The following is an 18,808-nucleotide window of genomic DNA, read 5'->3' as shown; positions in this document are numbered from 1 at the left end:
GCCTACATAACATTTCAATAACCTTTGAACCTGTCAACGCTGTTTTCGTTCATTCAAAATAGATGATCGTCTGCCACAGAGAGAGAGAATAGGCCATCGCGGAAACCGGCCCATTCTGCCTCCCACCAACATAGAGCACCAAATCATTAGTCTTTGGTAAAAATAAAAAAAAATAAAAAAAATAAAAAAATCAAAAAACGTCCGTAAAAAGCTTCAATCGTTTCTTTCTGTCATCCTTTTTCATAGTCGAAGTCGGGTTGACCAGCCTCAAGACTGGCCAGCCACGGGAGCCGCAGGAAGGATCGTGCCCCAGTGGATCCATGGCTCCAATGGGGGAAGGGGGCCCATTTGATTCAGATATGCAGCCTTTTCCGCAGCTCTCTCCTCCTCTCGCGCCTGCTCGTAGTCAGGTACAAAAATCAAGTCATTGAGAGGGTCCATGTCAGGATCTGGGTCATCATACAGATCCTCCAGATGAAACTCTCTAAAAGGCCCAAGCTTAAGGTTTCCATTGTCGTCCATGAGCCAGCCAAAGGGATCACGCATTTCTCCTTGATCGTTGAGTACAAAAATATCCTCGCGGAAGCCCACAAAGAATGGCCACAACGACTCGTCCCTCTGAGTTGCATAGCCTGTGATGTCGGCACAGAAGAATACAACATCATTGACTGAGACAGGATTATTCGGTAGCTGAAAAGTAAGGCGCGAAGAACACTGCACCAGCTCGAAATCCCCGTCATCGTCTTGGTAGATTTTCCAGCCAACGTGGGCAAGATAGAGTTCGGGTGTCGGGAAGTTGAAGAGCCCCTTGGTGACCGCAATGAAGTGGGATAGAGTTTGATCGTTCAAGATAAAATGATCACGTAGAAGACTGTACGCCTTCGCAAGGACAGCCCACTGAGCCTTGAAAGGATCATATTGCCAAAACGTGGAGATCACCCTGGACTTGTTCTTCTGCTGCAAACCGGGGAGAAGAGGTGCCATGAACGCTGCGAGAAAAAGTGAGAATTTGAAGTTTCGATACTGAGGGTGGGGTACTTACCTCGAAAAACCATGAAGCTGTTTAGTTGTTTCAGCCTGGTCGGAGGTCTGGTCGTGGTTAATCCGCAAGGTCTCCAGGCTGCCAATAAGGGCTCAAGATCACTTGGTAATATGCGCAAAGGATCTTCCGCACTTTCATCATCTGTCAAAACCCTGAGGTGTCCGTTGACGATGGAGAAGTGTGGCTCGTCGGGAATTGCCAGTGGGACAGTCCAGAAAAGAAGAGGAATACCCTGAATTATGTCGAGAGCAAAATCTTCAAGTCGTCTCGCGCGACGGTCCCAGAATGCCAAAATTCGAATTGCTCTCCACAATGGTATGGTCGTCAGATACGCAAAGAGAAGGCAGGTCTTGGGAGACCAGCGCGGGGAGAAGATTATCGGCATTTTGGCGGAATGGTGTAGGTTGATGGTATTTCAAGAGAAGAAAAAGAGTTTCCAAAAAAGAGGCAGCACACATTACACAACTGTCAGAACTTGACTAGAGCGTGTAGTGAAGCTGAGTGGGGAGGAAGCAAAGCCTAAGCAAAGCCTCAGAGCGTAAAGATTTAGATCACAGTAGACACAGCTTACAGTTGTAAGTATTTGACAAGAGTTGCTGGGAGTGAGGGAGTAAAAGCCTTAAGAGTGTAGAGTAACAGAGTAAGAGAATTAGAATAAAGATAAAGAAAAGGAAAGGAAAGAGTAAAGAAAGATAAAGAGGGGTAGAGGAAAGAAGAAGAGAAGGAGGAAGAAGAAACAAAGGAATATAAACAAAGGACACGTCCAGTGAATGGACGTTTGCCACAAATCAAACGAAATATTCACTTTGAATTTTGGTCTGAACCTTGGAACCTGTCAACGCTGCTTGCATTCATTCAAAATAGATGATCGTCTGCCACGGAGAGAGAGAATAGGCCATCGCGGAAACCGACCCATTCTGCCTCACACCAACATAGAGCACCAAATCATTAGCCTTTGGTAAAGAATCAAAAAAACGTCCGTAAAAAGCTTCAATTTTCCGTTTCTTTCTGTGATCGCCGAAATTTTTGTAGATTATCTTTCTTGGAGGGAGGATTCTCGAGCCTGGTGGGTTTGACAAAACCAGGGCAATTAGGTGGGTGCGAAGGAGTTTTCCATCTCTGCCTCGGTAAATTCCGACCCGAACTCATCACCTTTGAGAGATGTCCATCGAAGTTTCTGAAGTGGCCCCCCATTAGCTTGAGCATCAACGATAGCGGCGAACTCGTCGTTGCTAAAGGGTTGGTCCGGCATCGAAAAGATACCGTTCATGCCGGTGAGGAGATTGTGGTCGCCAAGGATCGTCATGAACTCTTCATCGATATCAACAAACCCATTGCAGTCCCAGGGATTCGGACCATCTCCCAGAATCGAATCTCGGAGACGTTGTTCGCCGCGCGGAGTCTCAATCATGAGATCTTCAACACTGTCGGTTCTGACGCGAATGCGACGAGAACGACGAGTTCTTTTTTCTCCCGGTCGACGAGGTGAGTACTGGTAGTCTGGGTGAGCTCGCGCGTGGTCGGCCTTCATCTGTTCAGAAAGCTCCTGCCATTCGAGACGCGTCGCAGCAGGTTCGTCTCGCCACTGTGCCGCAATTATCTTGGCTAGATGGAAGGTCAGATATCTAATCAAATTCCGAATGGAAAAGAAGATGAACTTACATATCTCGGTGTTCGGCAAGCTTGGATTCGCTTCACTGACAGCGTGGTGATGATGCTGTCGGTAAAGTATCCAGGAATTCATGGGTCGGGGGATTTTTTCAGACTGTCCTGGACCCTCAACTTGGCCAACCGAAACAGCCTCTTTGACCTGCTGGGCTATGTGGTTCAATTTGTCCCAATTCAAGGTCTCTGCAGTTGAGTTTGAGTCAGAAAGGGGCATGAGTCGCAGAGCTTGGATTGTGGTATCAGTGGCAATCCGAATAGCTCGACCGGTGAGGACCCTTAGACGAGGTGTAAGTAGAAAGCAAGCAATAGGAGAAGGAATACTCACGAGAGCCGGTTTGCGAGCTTTGTCACATTGGCTCGGCCAATCTTGGTGACAACATTGTTGGGCAGCATAATCTCATTATTTGTGGCCTTGAGTCGCTCAAGTGTCCCAGCCTCGTGCCAAAGAGCCTCGGTGAGCTGGTCAGCCTCTGTAGAGGGCACCCAGCAAACGTGATCAGCAGTGGACATTTTGGCGGAATGGTGTAGGTTGATGGTATTTCAAGAGAAGAAAAAGAGTTTCCGAAAAGAGGCAGCACACAGTATACAACTGTCAGAACTTGACTGGAGCGTGTAGTGAAGCTGAGTGGAGAGGAAGTAAAGCCTAAGCAAAGCCTCAGAGCGTAAAGATTTGGATCACAGTAGACACGGCTTACAGTTGTAAGCACTTGACAAGAGTTACTGGGAGTAAGAGAGCAAAAGCCTCAAAGCGTAGAGTAACAAAGTAAGAGAGTCAAAACAAAGATAAAGGAAAGGGAAGGGTAGAGAAAAATAAAGAGAGATAGAGGAAGGAAGAAGAAAAAGAGGAGGAAGAAGAAATAAAGGAATATAAACAAACGACGCGTCCAGTGAATGGACGTTTGTCACAATCAAACAAAACATTCACTTTAAATTTTGGTCTGAACTTTGGAACCTTGGAGCCTGAGTCATATAATTACATTTGTTTACATTCACTTTCAAGGCTCCAAGTAAATTCTCAAGGCTCCCCCCCCCCCTTCCCCCCCTGATGTCCTGGATGTCCTGGATGTCCCGGAGAACCCCTGTCTTAGATCTTTATTCTACATAATAAATCTAGACCATATGAGGGAGAAACCTCGTAAAGATGAATTTAGCCATGGATTTATTCATCATTAAATCTTAAAAGTTGTATATGTCTACTGTCAGTGTTGATAATCCATGCTAGTAGTCGTAGACTTAGTATAGATGCATCATGGTATATAAAACTTGAGTGCCACATGGGATTCGGAATCCATACTAGTACTAGACCAAAACTCCGACCAAAGACAGAAAAAGAGACCAAGTATTAATCAGTACATAGGTAGATTTATGTTGGTGGTATTCGAAAGTGATATCCTCAAGTGCTAGCGATAATACAACTTCTCCTTCAGCTCGTCGGTTGAGAGCTATTGTGGTCCATTCCAGTCTTTTGCCCAGATAAATGTCGGACATCGCCATTGTGTACCTTTCTCCTTCTCGCCACTAGGTCCTAATGGCCGAGGACAAATCCAAAATGCACGACCACAGTTCACCCCGGGCTTTTTAGTGGTCAAGCTGATACATGGCTCTTGATGACTATCACAACGAGGTACAGGCTTTCTGGTAAAGAGCTTTGACCAGTCTTCTTTGCTACTAAGTGCATCCTCCAAGATGTCATTATTAGATGTGCTCGCAGATACCTCTGTTGGTAATGTCTCTCTGAGAGTAGCAGGATCATCAGGCCCAAACTGATTTGTTGCATAGCTGGAGATAGAAGCTGCGACCTTTGGGTGACTTGCTGTGTGACCTGAGAATGTTTTTCTAATGGTTTCAGGAGTATTACCGATGCTGCGCATTGATGCATTCTTGGATGGCACTGATGACCTGGCAACACTAGTAGTCCTTGGTTTAAAAAACCCCTCAAGTGTTTTCTGGCCTGTTGACGAAGCAGTCGGTATCGTTGCTGTAGACTTTGAGCGTTTGGCAGGAGTGGATGACGGAGGTGGCGGTCTCTTGCCCGACATAGATCTTGGAGTAGTGATGTCAATGGAAACAAATGGCTGACCACTGGTATGAATTTGGCGTGCTGCTGTTGTTGTTGTTGTTGTTGTTGCTGTTGCTGTTGCTGTTGCTGCTTTTTCTGTATTGGCTGCAGCGGTGGGGGGTTCCTACAAGGCTTCGTGTGGATAGATTGCGTGTGAACATGTCCTTGATACTTTGCCGCTTGTCCAGGTCAAACTCGGGAAGCAAGCGTCCTGATGTCGGCAGTATATCTCTAGACAAATATTCCCTTTGCCGTACGCCACTTTTGAACATCCCCGGCGGGTTCACAACGTCTAGAACATGAACCATTTCTCCACCGTATAGTACTTGTTTATTGAAGACGGCGTAGACAGGGCAATGGTCAGATCCCTAGGGTTTGAAAAAATTAGCGAGCTATCGTGCTTTTCTCCACCCTATTTCATAGCGTACCATGAGGCCTTCTTGAATATTTGAATCAACAAACCACTCCCTCATATCAAGGGTGCAAAGCACATAGTCAATTCTAGAGCCATAGTTCCCCGGTCTGGTATTGAGCCTAGTGTCCCAGCAAGTATACATCCCTGCTCGATCCAGGTGAAAAGATCTGCAAATATCATGAAGAACCGGTCGTCCTCTGCTGTTATCTCCGCCACCAACGACCGTTCCGTCCGTTACCAAGGCATTAAATAGCTTTCGGGGAGGACTGGAGAGAAAATCCTCTGCCGTGGTGGCACTTTTGCGAATACTTTCGAGTGCATGCGCAGAATCGATAGGTGCCTTGGAGATGTTGATGTCTCCAGTCACGAAGACTCGCTTCCCCAGTGACACAAGATTCCGTACACGGACATTCAAAGCATTGAGGAAGTCCATACGGAAGCTATTGCGACTTTCATCCCGGTATGCAGGGCAGTATGTTCCTATAAGAACAAAACCGGGAAATTCTAGTACAACACACCGTCCTTCAGAATCAAGGGTCGCAGCATCAACTTGTTCATCGGAGGTGATATCCCGACCATCTCCATCATCCGCTTCACTCTCCCTGACAGAACCGAAAGAATCTCTGAGCTGGCCTAATGTGGGGTACCCACCAATCTGAAGCTCCTCAGGCATATCACGGAAGGATACTGATGAGTTGGGCGGACAAAGTATCCCTGTGATACCTTCTTCGGCTCGTATTGGGGCGCAAGTAGAGTTGCGTGTGTATATGACCAAGCCCGAATACCCTAGAATTCATCAGTGTAAGATAAACCAAGACAGGGATATCACTTGCCTTTCTTGAACTTTGGCAAACTGAAGTAACAGTCCCACCCAGGTACGAGAACCATGTCATCACGCAAGTCCTTGCGTTGTATCTTGGTTTCCTGAATCACAACAATATCAGATTCGAGGATGTCAAACATAGACTGAGCTTTGATTAGCAAGATAGACATCACAGCAACTTGTTATAAACTATCACTCACCTGAAAAGTACGAGTTCCTCTCCATGGCTCATAGGAGAATGGATTTCTAAGAAAGATCAGTTATCAAAAAAGCTCTAGGGAAAAAATCCGGTACTGCAAATACCTGATCCCATTCACTATGATACGTGGCATTAGCGGAATTCAAAAATTAGATCAGGATATATTTAGCCCAAGCTAAATACTAATAGCTTACCGTTCCATGTTGTGATGCGAAACCCCATGATTGATGATTCTGTGTGAGGACTATGGAGAGAATCCAGAGTCAGTATGAATCATGAAAACTAGAGCTCCTCGAGTCGTTAGTGACCAGATTCAGAAAGATTAAGTGAATGAAAGCTCTCAAGATCTCAGTAATTCCGATCTATCGAAGAAGCCATGTATCACGTGACCGAGTATCAAGTGACATCAGATTATATAATCGCACGGGGGATCACGGGATCTTCAACCACTGAAACAGCATGGATTTCAACATACGACTCTCCTCCTCAAGTCCTTCATCTTACAACCTTGGAAGACACCGTCGCCATGCTCTCTCGTAACGTCGCCCGCCTGTCTCAGCGTTTTTCGCCAATTCGCTCGGCCGCTCAACGTCGCTTCAACAGTGCCGAGGCCAAGCCATCTTGGATTGTCGACAACGAATTCAACCGTGAGCGTGCTGCTGTCAAGCACCACGCTGCCTCTACCAGCGGTATGTAATTTAAGCAGGATCTTCCAGCCAAAAATTTGTCTCTATCTATCTTATGGGACTGGCTTCACTACTCTCAGTGATTTTCACTAACTCAATGTCCTCGCAGACCTTTGGCGCAAGCTTTCGATCTTGTATGTCTACTTCGGAAACAGCGGATCAATATACACAATAGATATTTGGCGAATCACTAACTATCCCTCTCTTTCAGCGCTGTTATTCCCTGCCTGATTGGTGGTGGTGTTAATGCCTACAACCTCTGGTCTGAGCACTGGGAGCACTGGGAGCACATGCCCCCTCTTGAGGAGCGAACCGAGTATCCCTACCAGAATATTCGCCAGAAGAATTTCCCCTGGGGTGACGGTGATAAGGTTTGTCTTCTGCTATTTCATATGATTACATTTAATACGAACTCTCCGCTAATGAACACAACTCTAGACCATTTTGTAAGTCCTTTTTACCGTCACGATTATTTGCATTATTTGCGTTTTGGCCATATCCACCTACCACTCGAGAATTGACCCATGACTCTCTCGCACCCAAACCTTTAATCAAGTACTAATTATTCGCAAGCTGGAATTCCGATGTCAACTACCACAACAAGGACAAGGCTACTTGAACGGAATTCCTCAAAAGATGTTGACACCCCTCTAAGGCTCCACAACGCAACCTGTTGATATGTCTTAAGGAGAGGTAGGGTTCTTGGCTTTTCATTTATGTATATCTACTGCAGGAGAGGAGGCAAGGGGTCTCATAAGATCATAGAACTTCGGCGAATTGAACTATGTTAACCTCGCGATCGAGTAAAGCTCCCAGCCATTTCAATCGGGTGGTTTCTCTTGTTGTTACTAAATGGCGATACAAATGCCATTCCTAATTTAGGGGTTAGAGTGTTAGTAGTTTCTTCGTCTTCTACTATTGTTATTCTTTCTCTTCCCGTGAAGAGCTGTAGACTTGTTGCGTGCTGGTCATACTACTAATAAGCCAGCACCGGGGAACTTGAGATTCGAATACTAATCATGCATGCCCAAGTGCAGGTTCCCCAGGTTTGCACATTTGGATTCCATACTCCTTGAAAAACCCAGAACGTTGATGTAAACATTGAATAATGTGGGCAGGTCAATGAAGAATAATCCTTGGTCATGATATTATGCACGATTTCCTTCCTCCCAGTAACAATGAATGAAGTTCCGAGTCTCCTGGCAGAACCTGAAATCGAAAAAAAGACCGACAAGCACCTGGACAGAGCTCCTTGTACCCTTGTATCATACTTCGGTATCTCTCCTTCTCCGTAAATCCAAATGTTTTGCTGCATAATCATTAGCCAGAACAGAATCACCCGTCAGATGCATGACGGCAGCTTTCTTGGCCATCATCTCTGTTTGGCCAAGGATGTCCTCAATTTTCTCAAATGCTTCATATGCAGAATCAATATAGCCAATCGCTCGGTTCACATACTCCTTCCTTGCGGCCTTGCTGCTCTTCCCAAGACGTGCCCAAAGTTCCCCCCGCTATGCCCATATTTGCATCTACCAACAACGAGTATGCCCGGGCTACTAGTGCTGCATCCTCGCTCTCCAGTACTTGGGGCATGATACCCTCCACCAGCTCGGCAGTAGCATCAAATTCAGATAATCCTAGGAGCGCAGCTGCTAGAGCACATATAGCTTCCCAGAGGTCCAAGAGGACCTTTGAGCGGTAGGCTATTGCGGTAGCACGCAATGCAAGGGAAAACCCACGCTCTGCATGACCAGTATTCTCCAGTATTCGAGCTTTCAGACACAGGATTTTGATTTGGAAATGGACATCAAAATTCTCTGGATGCATACAATGGGATACTTGTTCGACCATCCGAAGAGCACGACCATGATCACCTTGTCGCATTGTAAATTCAATGGTAAGAAAAGCAAGGAGAAGGCGCATATCAAAGTCCAGGAGTTGGATTGCTTGAAGTTGGCAAATAATGTGCTCTACTGCAACTTTGTCATCCCTGCCAGCGATTAGACCATTTGTTTGCATGCCCAATTATTGTTAGTTGAACTTACCGGTATATGTGATGCGTTAGTTGAAGGAGACCCGAGTAATAAGTCCAGATGTTGTTGTATTTGAAAGCTCGGAGTCTTTCTGGCTCAATCTTGTTCATGCGCGCAAATGCTTCCCTGTAATTGCCTCTTTGCGCCAGCTGCGTGCATATCATTAGTTCTGAGTATGGGCCAGGTACAATTTGATGATCAGTCAAGGTAACTTACAATCTGGCAATTTCTGAATGTACTTTTGACATAGTCATCGTAAGGGTGCCCTTCTGTATAGCATTCACGAAATATCTCGGTGCTTAGCCAAGCAGAATGAGTAGCGCCTATTCAATAATGAGTTTTCAGCTAGCTTAGGTCAATATCTACCGATCATACCTATTCGAGCATAAAATGTGCTTTGTAATGTCATGTAGGCACCTGTTGGCGTTGAAAGGCATTTTGTCACATTAATCTGAGAAGCCCGTGTGAACGATTCCATAATCGAGGCCAGACTCTCTCCCTGAAAGCCATTAGCAAAACACATTCTCCTAGGAGGAAAAAATTTCAAGAGATAAAAAGACAAACCTGTTGCATTTCTAGCTTGGCCTCACTCAGTAATGTGGTACTCATAAGTGACCACATATCAGTTTCCTTTGACTTGGCCTTGAGAAATGAAAGACCCTCCTTCTCATTGCCTAGCATGCCGCTATTCTGAACCTCTTGCATCTGCTCCGGAAACGCTTTACCAAAATGATAAAGCCAGCTCATGCAGAAATTGAGACAATTTGTGTCATGCGACTCTCGAGCAATTGCCACAGCTTCTTGCACTGCAGAAATGGCTTCGCTGAAACATTCAAAATCTGCCTGCATAATGGCCAGATTCAGTAGCGCGAACTGATACGCGCTGCGATCCAAATTACTGTGCATTGTGTAGTCGAAATATCGGTGAAGGTTATCAAAGGCTGAGGTATAGTCACCTGCTCGCCAGGCATCAAGGAACCTAAGTGTATAAGCGTACTGACCGGGATTCTTCTGCGATAGTCTGCAATCAATTACTTACTCTAGGTAATACATCAGCACTGGCACAGATGACTCCGATGTCATGATGCGTTTGAGTTGGGTCCGCATTTCATCTGGCACCCTGCCTCCCAGGCCTGTTTCTAGTCAATCCATGATACTTGACCAGTTCATATACCCAAGGGACTATATAAACGTACGCTGAAGCTCCCCAACTTGGAATTCCACCAAGCGTTCAGCATCTTTGAGGCTGACAATGCCCCCATCTTCCTCGTTATTGTCGAAAAAATTGCTATAGGTCACACGAGAGAGGGGGCTGGTGGGATCCAGGCCCTGAGTGGAAAGATTGATATCGATGGGGTTTTGACCATTGGACGGGTTCCTGCGTGCATAAACATGATACGTGGGCAAGCGATAGTTGACAAACCCTGACCATAACTTAACAGAATCATGAAACTGCAATCGTGTATGTTCAAGATAAGCTCGACGTACAAATGCTCCTAGTGGTGAGCTGCGTGAAAGTCGCATGCCATCGGTCTCTGGAGCAAGCCCATCTTCTCGATCCTGTATCAATTGTTCGCGGGTTTTGGTAAGCAGTGTCGGCAGATGGTTTGAAAAGAACCACTCAAGCGCATCAAGAGAATCAAGGGACCAGAGCTTTTTGAGAAGCAAATCCCACAGAGTGCGACCTGGGACTGAAGATTCGTGACAGGAGAGGACCTCCTCTAGTTCGGTGATGCTAGGCAGGTAATGCGTCTCCCATTGCTTATCGGCGGGATCTAGAGGGAATAGACCTGCATTCAAGAAGGAGAGCACATGAACAGCGGACGAGTTAGGGACAAAGCCATCTGTGTAGACCGTGATCAAACAAAGAAGAGATATTCTCCATGGTGTCAGATAGCGCGTCATGGTGAAAAATGACCTGTCATTGTCAAGATCGCAAATTGAAAGAATGATCTAGGACGCGTTTTGGCGTTTGGTGTTTGGAGTGACGAAACCGATAAGGTGAGATAAGGTGCCTGAGGCGGTCAATTGCCCCTCCAAAAAAAACTGCAACGGGAGATCTATTGAATCTACACCATCGACCTACATCTTCATCCTATTCCAAAACATCAATTGACCTCCTACATTATGGCGGAAGCTCTAACAAACACTGATCTGCAAGGATCTTTACCCCTCATTGCTCGTGGCAAAGTCCGTGACCTATATGAGGTCGACGATAAGACCTTACTCTTCGTTGCAACCGATCGAATCTCCGCATACGACGTGATCATGGAGAATGTACAACATTTCACAGTCCCATCAACTATATAGAAACCATGACCACTCACAATTGTCTTTAGGGTATCCCTAACAAGGGCGTTCTTTTGACACTCTGTACGAAGACCTGGTTCGATATTCTCTCCAGCACTGTCCCTGGACTACGCACACATTTCCTCACCCTTGACCTCCCTTCCCAAATCCCCGAGTCTCTGCGACCCGTGCTTCAGAACCGCGCAATGCAAGTGCGCAAACTGCGCATTCTCCCAATCGAGGCCATTGTTCGGGGATACATCACTGGCTCTGCTTGGAAGGAGTATCAAAAATCTGGCACTGTGCACGGTATCCCCGTCCCTGCTGGTCTGAAGGAGAGCGAGGCATTTCCCAATGGTCCAATCTATACCCCTAGCACAAAGGCTGAACAGGGGGAACATGACGAAAACATTCACCCGGACCAGGGTACGTTTCTTTCCAAATACCGAATAGAGTATTAGTATCTTGGCGGTATCAAATGCTAATTTAATTCACAGCCGTCGCCATTGTTGGAGAGCCATACGCATCTAAAATTGCCGATCTCGCTGTGCAGCTGTACAAGGCTGCTCACGTGTATGCACTTGAGCGTGGTGTGATCATCGCGGATACCAAGTTTGAATTTGGTGTCGACGAGGAAACTGATGAGATTGTCCTGGCTGATGAAGTCTTGACCCCAGACTCTTCTAGATTCTGGCCTCAAGCATCATACACCATTGGTCAGGGTCAGTCGAGCTTTGACAAACAGTACTTGCGAGACTGGTTGGTTTCTGAGGGTCTCAAGGGCAAGAACGGTGTTCGGATGACTGAGGAGGTTGTCCAGCAGACTGCTGATAAATATAAGGAAGCTTGGGAGAAGATTACTGGTGGCAGGTAGGTTGAGGGTCATTGATTTTTCTATGTTTCGAGGTTTATGATTGAAAGATGATATTTTCTCTGTGTATGTATGTCTTAATGAGTGAGACGAACAAGACATGAGGGAATGATCTTGCATTATTGCGCCATATTAGGGAGAGATATTGAATATGACCATGTCTATTTTAGTTGAACCTTCGAAATATATGACAGCACTTGATGCTGCCCAGTTGAACAAATTTGGATGACTTCACCCAGATGCCCTCGAGGTACTACAGCCCTGAATGGTCACGCACAATGAACGTCATGACATGAAGCACCGATGTCAACTAAATGTTGAATTCTAAGGTTCAGCCGAGACCGGCCGAGTACTTAAGTACCAAGTTTAAACATTTCAAATCTCCAGAATATTACCTCGGAATCATCGAATACTAATTGCAAGGTTGTGTTTGAATTACTTACTCAACTGATGAACCGTTGAAAGGCAGATCAGTTTCCGTGGTTAAACTGAGACCTCCGAGAACTTTTATAGCAAGCACCACACCCACCTATATGCACCCGGGCAACATTTCAAATGTTTATTACATGCTCCTCCAGGGCTGTATATGTCGCGGTGAATACGTATTGGGTTTAAGTCAAAGCAGCTTGAGGTATCTGGTGGTAAATCCCAGGCGTAGCCATGGATCTAACCATCAACCTCCCCACGCTCCAGACGTGAGCGGTCCAAGAACGGGCTTAGTACTGTTCAGAAATGGGGCATGGAATCAAAAACGACTTCGGAGGTGGGTATGCCATTGTGTCTTCTTGTATTGTGCATATTTCCCCCCATTTCTTGTTCATACAACCATTGCTCCTATTCACCCACGCGCGGCGCGACCCTATACGGCTGTCACCTTCAAATCAATCACATACTACGAACCTTGCAATTGAATATACGATATTTCACCATGACGATACAAGTTGTTGTCCCTAATCTTGAGAAGAACTATCCTCGTCGTAGAGATCGCCTACATGAGGAGCCCTCAGCCAAAAATGCCCAGGGACTATTTCCTCCTGATGCATGCATCTTTGTTGGGAAGTAAGTAAACCACTCGATATTTCAATTTCTCTCATGAGTTGACCTAACAAGATATTCTACAGTCTTTCCACAAAGGTTTGCACAGATGACCTGGCTGAAGACCTCAAGAAAGTCTTCACCGAGTTCGGCCAATGTCATGTTAAGATAAAGCAGGATAAGAAAAAAAGGGCTGCCAGGAGCCTTTGTACAATTCGAGGTCAGTTTTTTCCAGTACCTTGGGCTTCTGTTATTTTCTTTTGACCAAGTCCTCCACAGAAGGTTGAAGATGCATCTGCTGCGCTAGTCAACAGTGATCGTGTTATGCTGCATGACCGGTGGCTTCGTATCGAGAGAGCGAAAGGAAGAAGTATGTCTCTTCATCTTGTTTTTTTTTCAATTTCAGATTTTTCCATTTTTACCCACTGCTTTCTGAGCATGAGACTGACTAGAATGAAGGAACCGCCGGTCTTGGTCTTCGGTCAGGTGCCCCCATCACGGTTGATGACCTATCTTTCGCACTGGAAGGACGAGGTCCTGTGGAGGCTTATTGTTTCGAATCGTACCTAGTTGGTCCCCAGATATGGGCATTAATTTGTAAAGTCACATTTGCCTATGTCGATGATTGCAGGGACGCTATCAAGGTAAGATTTCCCCAAGTCTCTCATTCTACGCACATATATCATCTTTATGTTACTTACAGTGCTGTAGTACTTCCAGAAAGACGACAAATATTACTTGAGTTTACTTGATATGGATGGCAGTCCGATGGTTCCAAGTCTAGGAAGAGGCTATCCTTTACAAATGAGAGGACATAACTCATCTCAGATGGTGCGTAACAACAACAACACCCGATACAATAATGCTAGAGTATACCGGAATCAGCAAAATCGAGCTGGCTATCGTGGTGTAGGTTGGAGACCTTCTTTCCGACCCCTACAGCAACAGCAACAGCCAGAGAGCCAGTCTTCACCTTATCTACGAGATCATTTCCCCGTCCCGCCCATCTGGATGAACGGCACGCAATACAATCACGAAGCACATCAACCAGTCTATCCGCCACCACAACCGCACTTGAATAGCTTTTACGGCCCTCCTCCACTGGTCGTTCATGGCCAGCCTATATTTGATCATTTGCCCTCGCCCCCTGACATGTATCTTTCTCCCAGTCTGGCTGGACCTTTTATCATCAACAGTCCATTACAATATGATGGTAGCATGTCGGCATTGAATCACGAGGCATTCCCCCCACACGGCGGTTTTCCAAGTCTGTCATCTGGTAATATAAGCCAGCATGGTGGATATTCCAACCAACAAGCCTATGATGGACAGGGAGCCTATGCGGCCACATTTGACCATCAACCTCCACCTCATGAACAGCATCAGACAACGCCACCACCGAAAAATTGTGAAATGGTGAAAGATAAAGCAGCAGAGGATACTGGAATAGAGAAGCTCCTTGAGCTCAATAAACCAGAAGCGCCTCCAAAGCTCATTCGTGTCGGCGAGTTTGACTGCAGCACGACAACTAAGAAGAAAGAACAACTCGAACCAGTCAAGGAGGAAGACGAAGATGGGAATGAGACACAAGCTACGGAATTAACCTGTGACTCGGCATCTATTTCCGACTCAAGCAGCAGTAGAAGCTCTCATCGTTATCATTATCGTCTTGACAAAAACTGCAAAAATGATCACACAAAACATCTAGGCAAAGAGTATACACCGAGCTTCTCACGCTCTCGTTCGTGTTCTCGCCCATCTAGTATGATTGCATACTATGCGCCTTCCAGCCCTGCAAGTGATATCTGCCTAGCGACTCAGACCACGCCTACCAAAACAATTGATGAATATGTGCGATACCAGGCACCAACCAAGCAAGACTTGAGTGTTAGTGAAAATGTTAAAAGAGATGTGGTCATACCGCTAGAAGCAGAGCAGGTACAAAAACAGAAGACGGTGATTAAAAAGAAAATAGCCATTGCCTTGAACCCTGGCTCAAGCTATCGCAGGAGCCGTTCATTGACTCGAATTTGTTCACCAAAATCAGTTTGACGAAATTCTTCCACATGGGTTGAGTCTCTAGATCGTTTTATTGATTGTTATATTGATTAATGTCTTGAATTGTTGTTGAAGTTTCTAGTTTTATCCTATATTTTTTCCCCTCCCTCCCTCCCTCCTCCCTCCCTCCCTCTCTCTCTCTCTCTCTCTGAAGCTAGGCGACTGTACTCCGTAATTTCTATGTACGTGCCCAGGTGTACTATCAGGGCCTCAGCTGAACATTTAGTATACAAACCCTTCCAAGGGTCCGCATCAACAGGCCAAGTAAGTAAAGTATCAGTTGGCATAGCTAAACAAACAAAAGTGTGACTTGATGGAAACCACTGACAGTCAATACACATACCAGATGCGAAATTATTCCAAAGGGGCCTAGGTAGTAGGGAATTGAAGTTCAGCACATCCATAGATGCAATATCAGAATGTCGGAAAGAAGTTAATGAAACAAAAATGTTGACTATGGTACAATGTAATATGATCGATATTCTACAGGCACACCTGCCGTGATTATAGCACGCTTGGGAAAGCATCAGACTCGCTTGCAGAACCTGTCAGAAAAAAAGATCGAAAGGAGATTGAGATCAAGAGCAAGAGAAAGAACACAGACCAGTCGATATACAACGGGACCTGTGGGCAGTGTGAGTACAGTTTGGTTGCTTTTCCTTTGGCAGTACAGTCGCAATAGACGGTATAACTTCTTGCAGCGGGTAAAACCGGGAAGGCTTGGATGTTTTAGTTGGGTCGATTGGGTTATCACTAATCGCCACCCCCCCATGTATCTCTTCATGGCATCTATTCGCTCTAGAGGAGAGAGACCCGGTGCAAATGTCGGGTCACTGTGCAGAGAATTGAGATCGGTGGGCTTAGTGTAACCCCAGACTCGCCATCCAGTGCTGCTGCCATTCCAGCGAAGCTCTTGGATGACAATGTACTCTTCACAATTCTGCTCTTTAGCAGGAGCATCGGGAGCTAAAGGCGTGTTCTTGCTCATGGCTTGCAAAGATGTCATACGCAAGACGATCTGTCGAATACCAGAATTGGGGAACTCATGTATCTGCGTTCCACGGTCTGACATAACACGAATGCCGGTGAAGTAGGTACTCGGTCCTCGAAGCCATTTGACGAGCTTCCAGGAAACCTTTTGATTCTTAGGGCGGCTCTCGATTTGGTTAACGAGATCTTTGGAGAGACCCTCACAGCACAGGCGACGAATGCCCGAGGAATCGCCTCTACGGAGGATAATAATTAGCCTTGAAAGCCAGTTATAGAGACTGGACTGGAGATTCTTACTGTGCAAAAGCAGTATACATATCATCGTACAGAAGACGGGCTATTTTGCGTCGATCTTTCAACAACAAGGGGAGGTCATTGCCCTTCTTGCAGTACATAACGAGGCTGCCAAAAACATTAGCTATCGTCCAATTCCCAATTGCGAACCATAATCTCAATTTTTCCACTAACAGAAGCTTCTCAGATCAGAGAGCTTCAGTTGGGTTACCAAAGAGTAGGCAGTAATTACCAACCTCATCAAGTTTTGGATCGAAGATCGAATCCAAGCCCACTCTATTTGCCACCGATCCCGCGGGTTCTGGAAAACCGATGGTAGATTCCTCCATAGAGGCCGTACAAATGTTCCTGGTAGTATCCCGACATCGGTTGGCATCATGCTAGCGTTTGTGTCTCTCTTGCGAGCTGTTATCGAGGGCCCTGTAGGGTTCTTGGCCGAGAAGTTCATGTTTTTGTATGCACATTGCTGCGAGGATTGAGAGAAGAACCGGGATTGGTGTATTTCCGTAAACTTTGAGGTAGAAAGGAAGGTGCATTTTGCACTGCGAGCAAGTCTGCTCGTGGGCAAATGTGATAATGCCATAGTGAGTTGCAGCTTGAAAGTTGATGAAGTCTGCCGTGAAAGCCACCGAAACAAAATCCACTGGTCACGTGACTATCTCCACAGCCTTGTGATGGAGAACGCGACACTGCGACACAGCGGATCCCCACTACAAGAGTCTCCCTCTTCCTCCGTGTCTTGTTCCTGGTTCATAATACTATTCGTTTGGTCTCTTCTGTTTCCTTGATTACTAAGGAGAAGAAAGAAAAAATCAATTCAGGTTCAGAAAGTGACAGTCTCCCGGACGTTACCTCTGAAATCCACTGTTTGGAAAACTCGACGAGACCGATCATCTATCTGCCAGGCTCTTAAGACTCTCTATTTGACCAACCCTATTTCTAATATACGATATTTGCTTGCGTGGCGGCCGCATATGCCACGACTGTGCTGAAAGGCTGGCTCCTCGACGCAATGCCTCTCCACTGCCCTACACTCTCCCCGCTCAAACACCAAGTCAATCAGAGCTAAATCACATGAGGTCAAACAATCCCCCAGGACCACTCAGGCCTCCAGCTTTGTCCTCGGTCGACCAATTTGCCAAAGAAGTGCCTACCATCATATCTCCACCTTCCCCGATCACCTTAACGTCTCGTACCTTGCAAGGCAACGATGCCGGCCACACTGGTTCCTCGTCGCTTCATCCACGGATAGCTGTGATATTAGGGGTTGACCGCAGGTGGTATATCCCTTTGCTGGTATGCCGAGCACTGAGCACACTTCCCGCTGCATGGTGGGGCTTACGATGTGCCTTTACCTTTCTAGCTGAGCTGCTACATATTCGGCCTGGTATGGGCCGTGAGGGTTGGGCAGCTGCGATTGTTGGTAGTGTAGGACAAGAATGGGATGTTGAAAGGCAGTTTAGGGTGACTGAAGTGGCATTGGCTATCATGTGGGTATGTCAATACTAATTTTGTCCCGAAGTACCAGTCTAAAGAGATGTTGGAGAATTGTAAATGTTACTAATAATGATGTTTCTCAGTGCTGCGCATCTGCATACCTTTCCTATTTTTTCGCTGATTGTATGATGTCACGTTGGTAAATACCCCTGCTTCCAGACCCTGACCAGGCATTTGCTAATCACAACGACTCGATAGGCTTTTGAATTACACCCCACCGGCTGTTGTGATTCGTCTTTTGACAACAAACGGCCTGATCGCATATATCACTTCCTGGGTCCTTTATTTATCTGGTGCTTCCTCTGATCCTCGGCTTCTATTGCCAGCTTGGATCTCAATAACCACAGTAAGCTCCTGTCTGCCACTGAAGTCTACTCGGTACTGGCGGTCCATATACTTTTATTAACGAATGATTACCCCAGACCCTAACATTTGTGTACCATGCCACACAAAACCATGCAAAGATCAAGCGTGAGACTGCTGCCTCCCTGTTAGTGGTATCTATGGCTAGCTTCATTAGCATGTCCTCGCTCCTACTACAACTACATCTGACCCGTGAAAACGAGCCGGAAGTTCCCGTCTTTGTGATTACCAGGAAACTATGGGATTGGGCTGTTGCAATTTTCCTGCGCATGCGGGTTGCAGATGACCGCATATCCAGTGGGGAGTTATGAGTGATATTTCCATGTATTTTTGTTCAGTTTGCCCGCTCTCTGCAGGTGTGTCTTCTGAACTGGTTTAGTATGATTAGGGCTTTCAAGACTTGCTAGTGCCGATCAAAGACAATTAAATATGAATATTGGAATATGTAAGTGGGTGGAAATATACTAGTAGATCTATTCAAATTTT

General features: G+C 46.0%; 9 protein-coding genes across 9 annotated transcripts; 4 read left to right on the top strand and 5 right to left on the bottom strand.

The window, feature by feature from the left end:
* Positions 1–267: 267 nt before the first annotated feature.
* Positions 268–1,427, bottom strand: N7483_007761 (Mating-type protein MAT alpha 1; the record flags this gene model as incomplete). Its single annotated transcript, XM_057091198.1, has 2 exons — positions 268–989; positions 1,043–1,427. 2 exons carry the CDS (start codon positions 1,425–1,427, stop codon positions 268–270), a joined length of 1,107 nt encoding a protein of 368 aa, XP_056945939.1.
* A 705-nt stretch (positions 1,428–2,132) lies between these two features.
* Positions 2,133–3,220, bottom strand: N7483_007760 (HMG-box domain-containing protein; the record flags this gene model as incomplete). The annotated part of the gene is made up of 3 exons (XM_057091197.1): positions 2,133–2,647; positions 2,705–2,985; positions 3,036–3,220. 3 exons carry the CDS (start codon positions 3,218–3,220, stop codon positions 2,133–2,135), a joined length of 981 nt encoding a protein of 326 aa, XP_056945938.1.
* Positions 3,221–4,152: 932 nt separating this feature from the next.
* On the bottom strand, positions 4,153–6,428 carry N7483_007759 (DNA-(apurinic or apyrimidinic site) lyase APN2; the record flags this gene model as incomplete). Its single annotated transcript, XM_057091196.1, has 7 exons — positions 4,153–4,865; positions 4,942–5,137; positions 5,198–5,970; positions 6,039–6,150; positions 6,208–6,253; positions 6,311–6,323; positions 6,401–6,428. The coding sequence occupies 7 exons, from the start codon at positions 6,426–6,428 to the stop codon at positions 4,153–4,155; spliced, it is 1,881 nt and encodes a 626-aa protein (XP_056945937.1).
* A 154-nt stretch (positions 6,429–6,582) lies between these two features.
* Positions 6,583–7,511, top strand: N7483_007758 (cytochrome c oxidase subunit VIa; the record flags this gene model as incomplete). The annotated part of the gene is made up of 5 exons (XM_057091195.1): positions 6,583–6,895; positions 7,002–7,026; positions 7,104–7,263; positions 7,331–7,338; positions 7,466–7,511. 5 exons carry the CDS (start codon positions 6,583–6,585, stop codon positions 7,509–7,511), a joined length of 552 nt encoding a protein of 183 aa, XP_056945936.1.
* Positions 7,512–8,157: 646 nt separating this feature from the next.
* On the bottom strand, positions 8,158–10,830 carry N7483_007757 (putative anaphase-promoting complex subunit Apc5; the record flags this gene model as incomplete). The annotated part of the gene is made up of 9 exons (XM_057091194.1): positions 8,158–8,298; positions 8,351–8,882; positions 8,938–9,074; positions 9,142–9,248; positions 9,301–9,424; positions 9,490–9,904; positions 9,965–10,058; positions 10,122–10,359; positions 10,414–10,830. The coding sequence occupies 9 exons, from the start codon at positions 10,828–10,830 to the stop codon at positions 8,158–8,160; spliced, it is 2,205 nt and encodes a 734-aa protein (XP_056945935.1).
* A 222-nt stretch (positions 10,831–11,052) lies between these two features.
* On the top strand, positions 11,053–12,088 carry N7483_007756 (phosphoribosylaminoimidazolesuccinocarboxamide synthase; the record flags this gene model as incomplete). Its single annotated transcript, XM_057091193.1, has 3 exons — positions 11,053–11,202; positions 11,265–11,640; positions 11,712–12,088. The coding sequence occupies 3 exons, from the start codon at positions 11,053–11,055 to the stop codon at positions 12,086–12,088; spliced, it is 903 nt and encodes a 300-aa protein (XP_056945934.1).
* Positions 12,089–13,013: 925 nt separating this feature from the next.
* On the top strand, positions 13,014–15,195 carry N7483_007755 (uncharacterized protein; the record flags this gene model as incomplete). Its single annotated transcript, XM_057091192.1, has 6 exons — positions 13,014–13,144; positions 13,207–13,340; positions 13,435–13,490; positions 13,573–13,764; positions 13,949–15,076; positions 15,130–15,195. 6 exons carry the CDS (start codon positions 13,014–13,016, stop codon positions 15,193–15,195), a joined length of 1,707 nt encoding a protein of 568 aa, XP_056945933.1.
* Positions 15,196–15,704: 509 nt separating this feature from the next.
* On the bottom strand, positions 15,705–17,045 carry N7483_007754 (uncharacterized protein; the record flags this gene model as incomplete). Its single annotated transcript, XM_057091191.1, has 3 exons — positions 15,705–16,404; positions 16,466–16,570; positions 16,699–17,045. 3 exons carry the CDS (start codon positions 17,043–17,045, stop codon positions 15,705–15,707), a joined length of 1,152 nt encoding a protein of 383 aa, XP_056945932.1.
* Positions 17,046–17,536: 491 nt separating this feature from the next.
* N7483_007753 (uncharacterized protein) lies at positions 17,537–18,633 on the top strand (the record flags this gene model as incomplete). Its single annotated transcript, XM_057091190.1, has 4 exons — positions 17,537–17,956; positions 18,043–18,098; positions 18,158–18,305; positions 18,382–18,633. The coding sequence occupies 4 exons, from the start codon at positions 17,537–17,539 to the stop codon at positions 18,631–18,633; spliced, it is 876 nt and encodes a 291-aa protein (XP_056945931.1).
* Between the last annotated feature and the right edge of the window lie 175 nt (positions 18,634–18,808).

This window comes from Penicillium malachiteum, assembly GCF_028827825.1.
Source record: "Penicillium malachiteum strain IBT 17515 chromosome Unknown utg000003l:1.0-4950554.0:1.0-4952489.0, whole genome shotgun sequence".
Taxonomy (NCBI): Eukaryota; Fungi; Ascomycota; class Eurotiomycetes; order Eurotiales; family Aspergillaceae; genus Penicillium; species Penicillium malachiteum.
The sequence above is the reverse complement of the archived record's forward strand: the minus strand, read 5'-3'. Positions and strand labels throughout refer to the sequence as shown.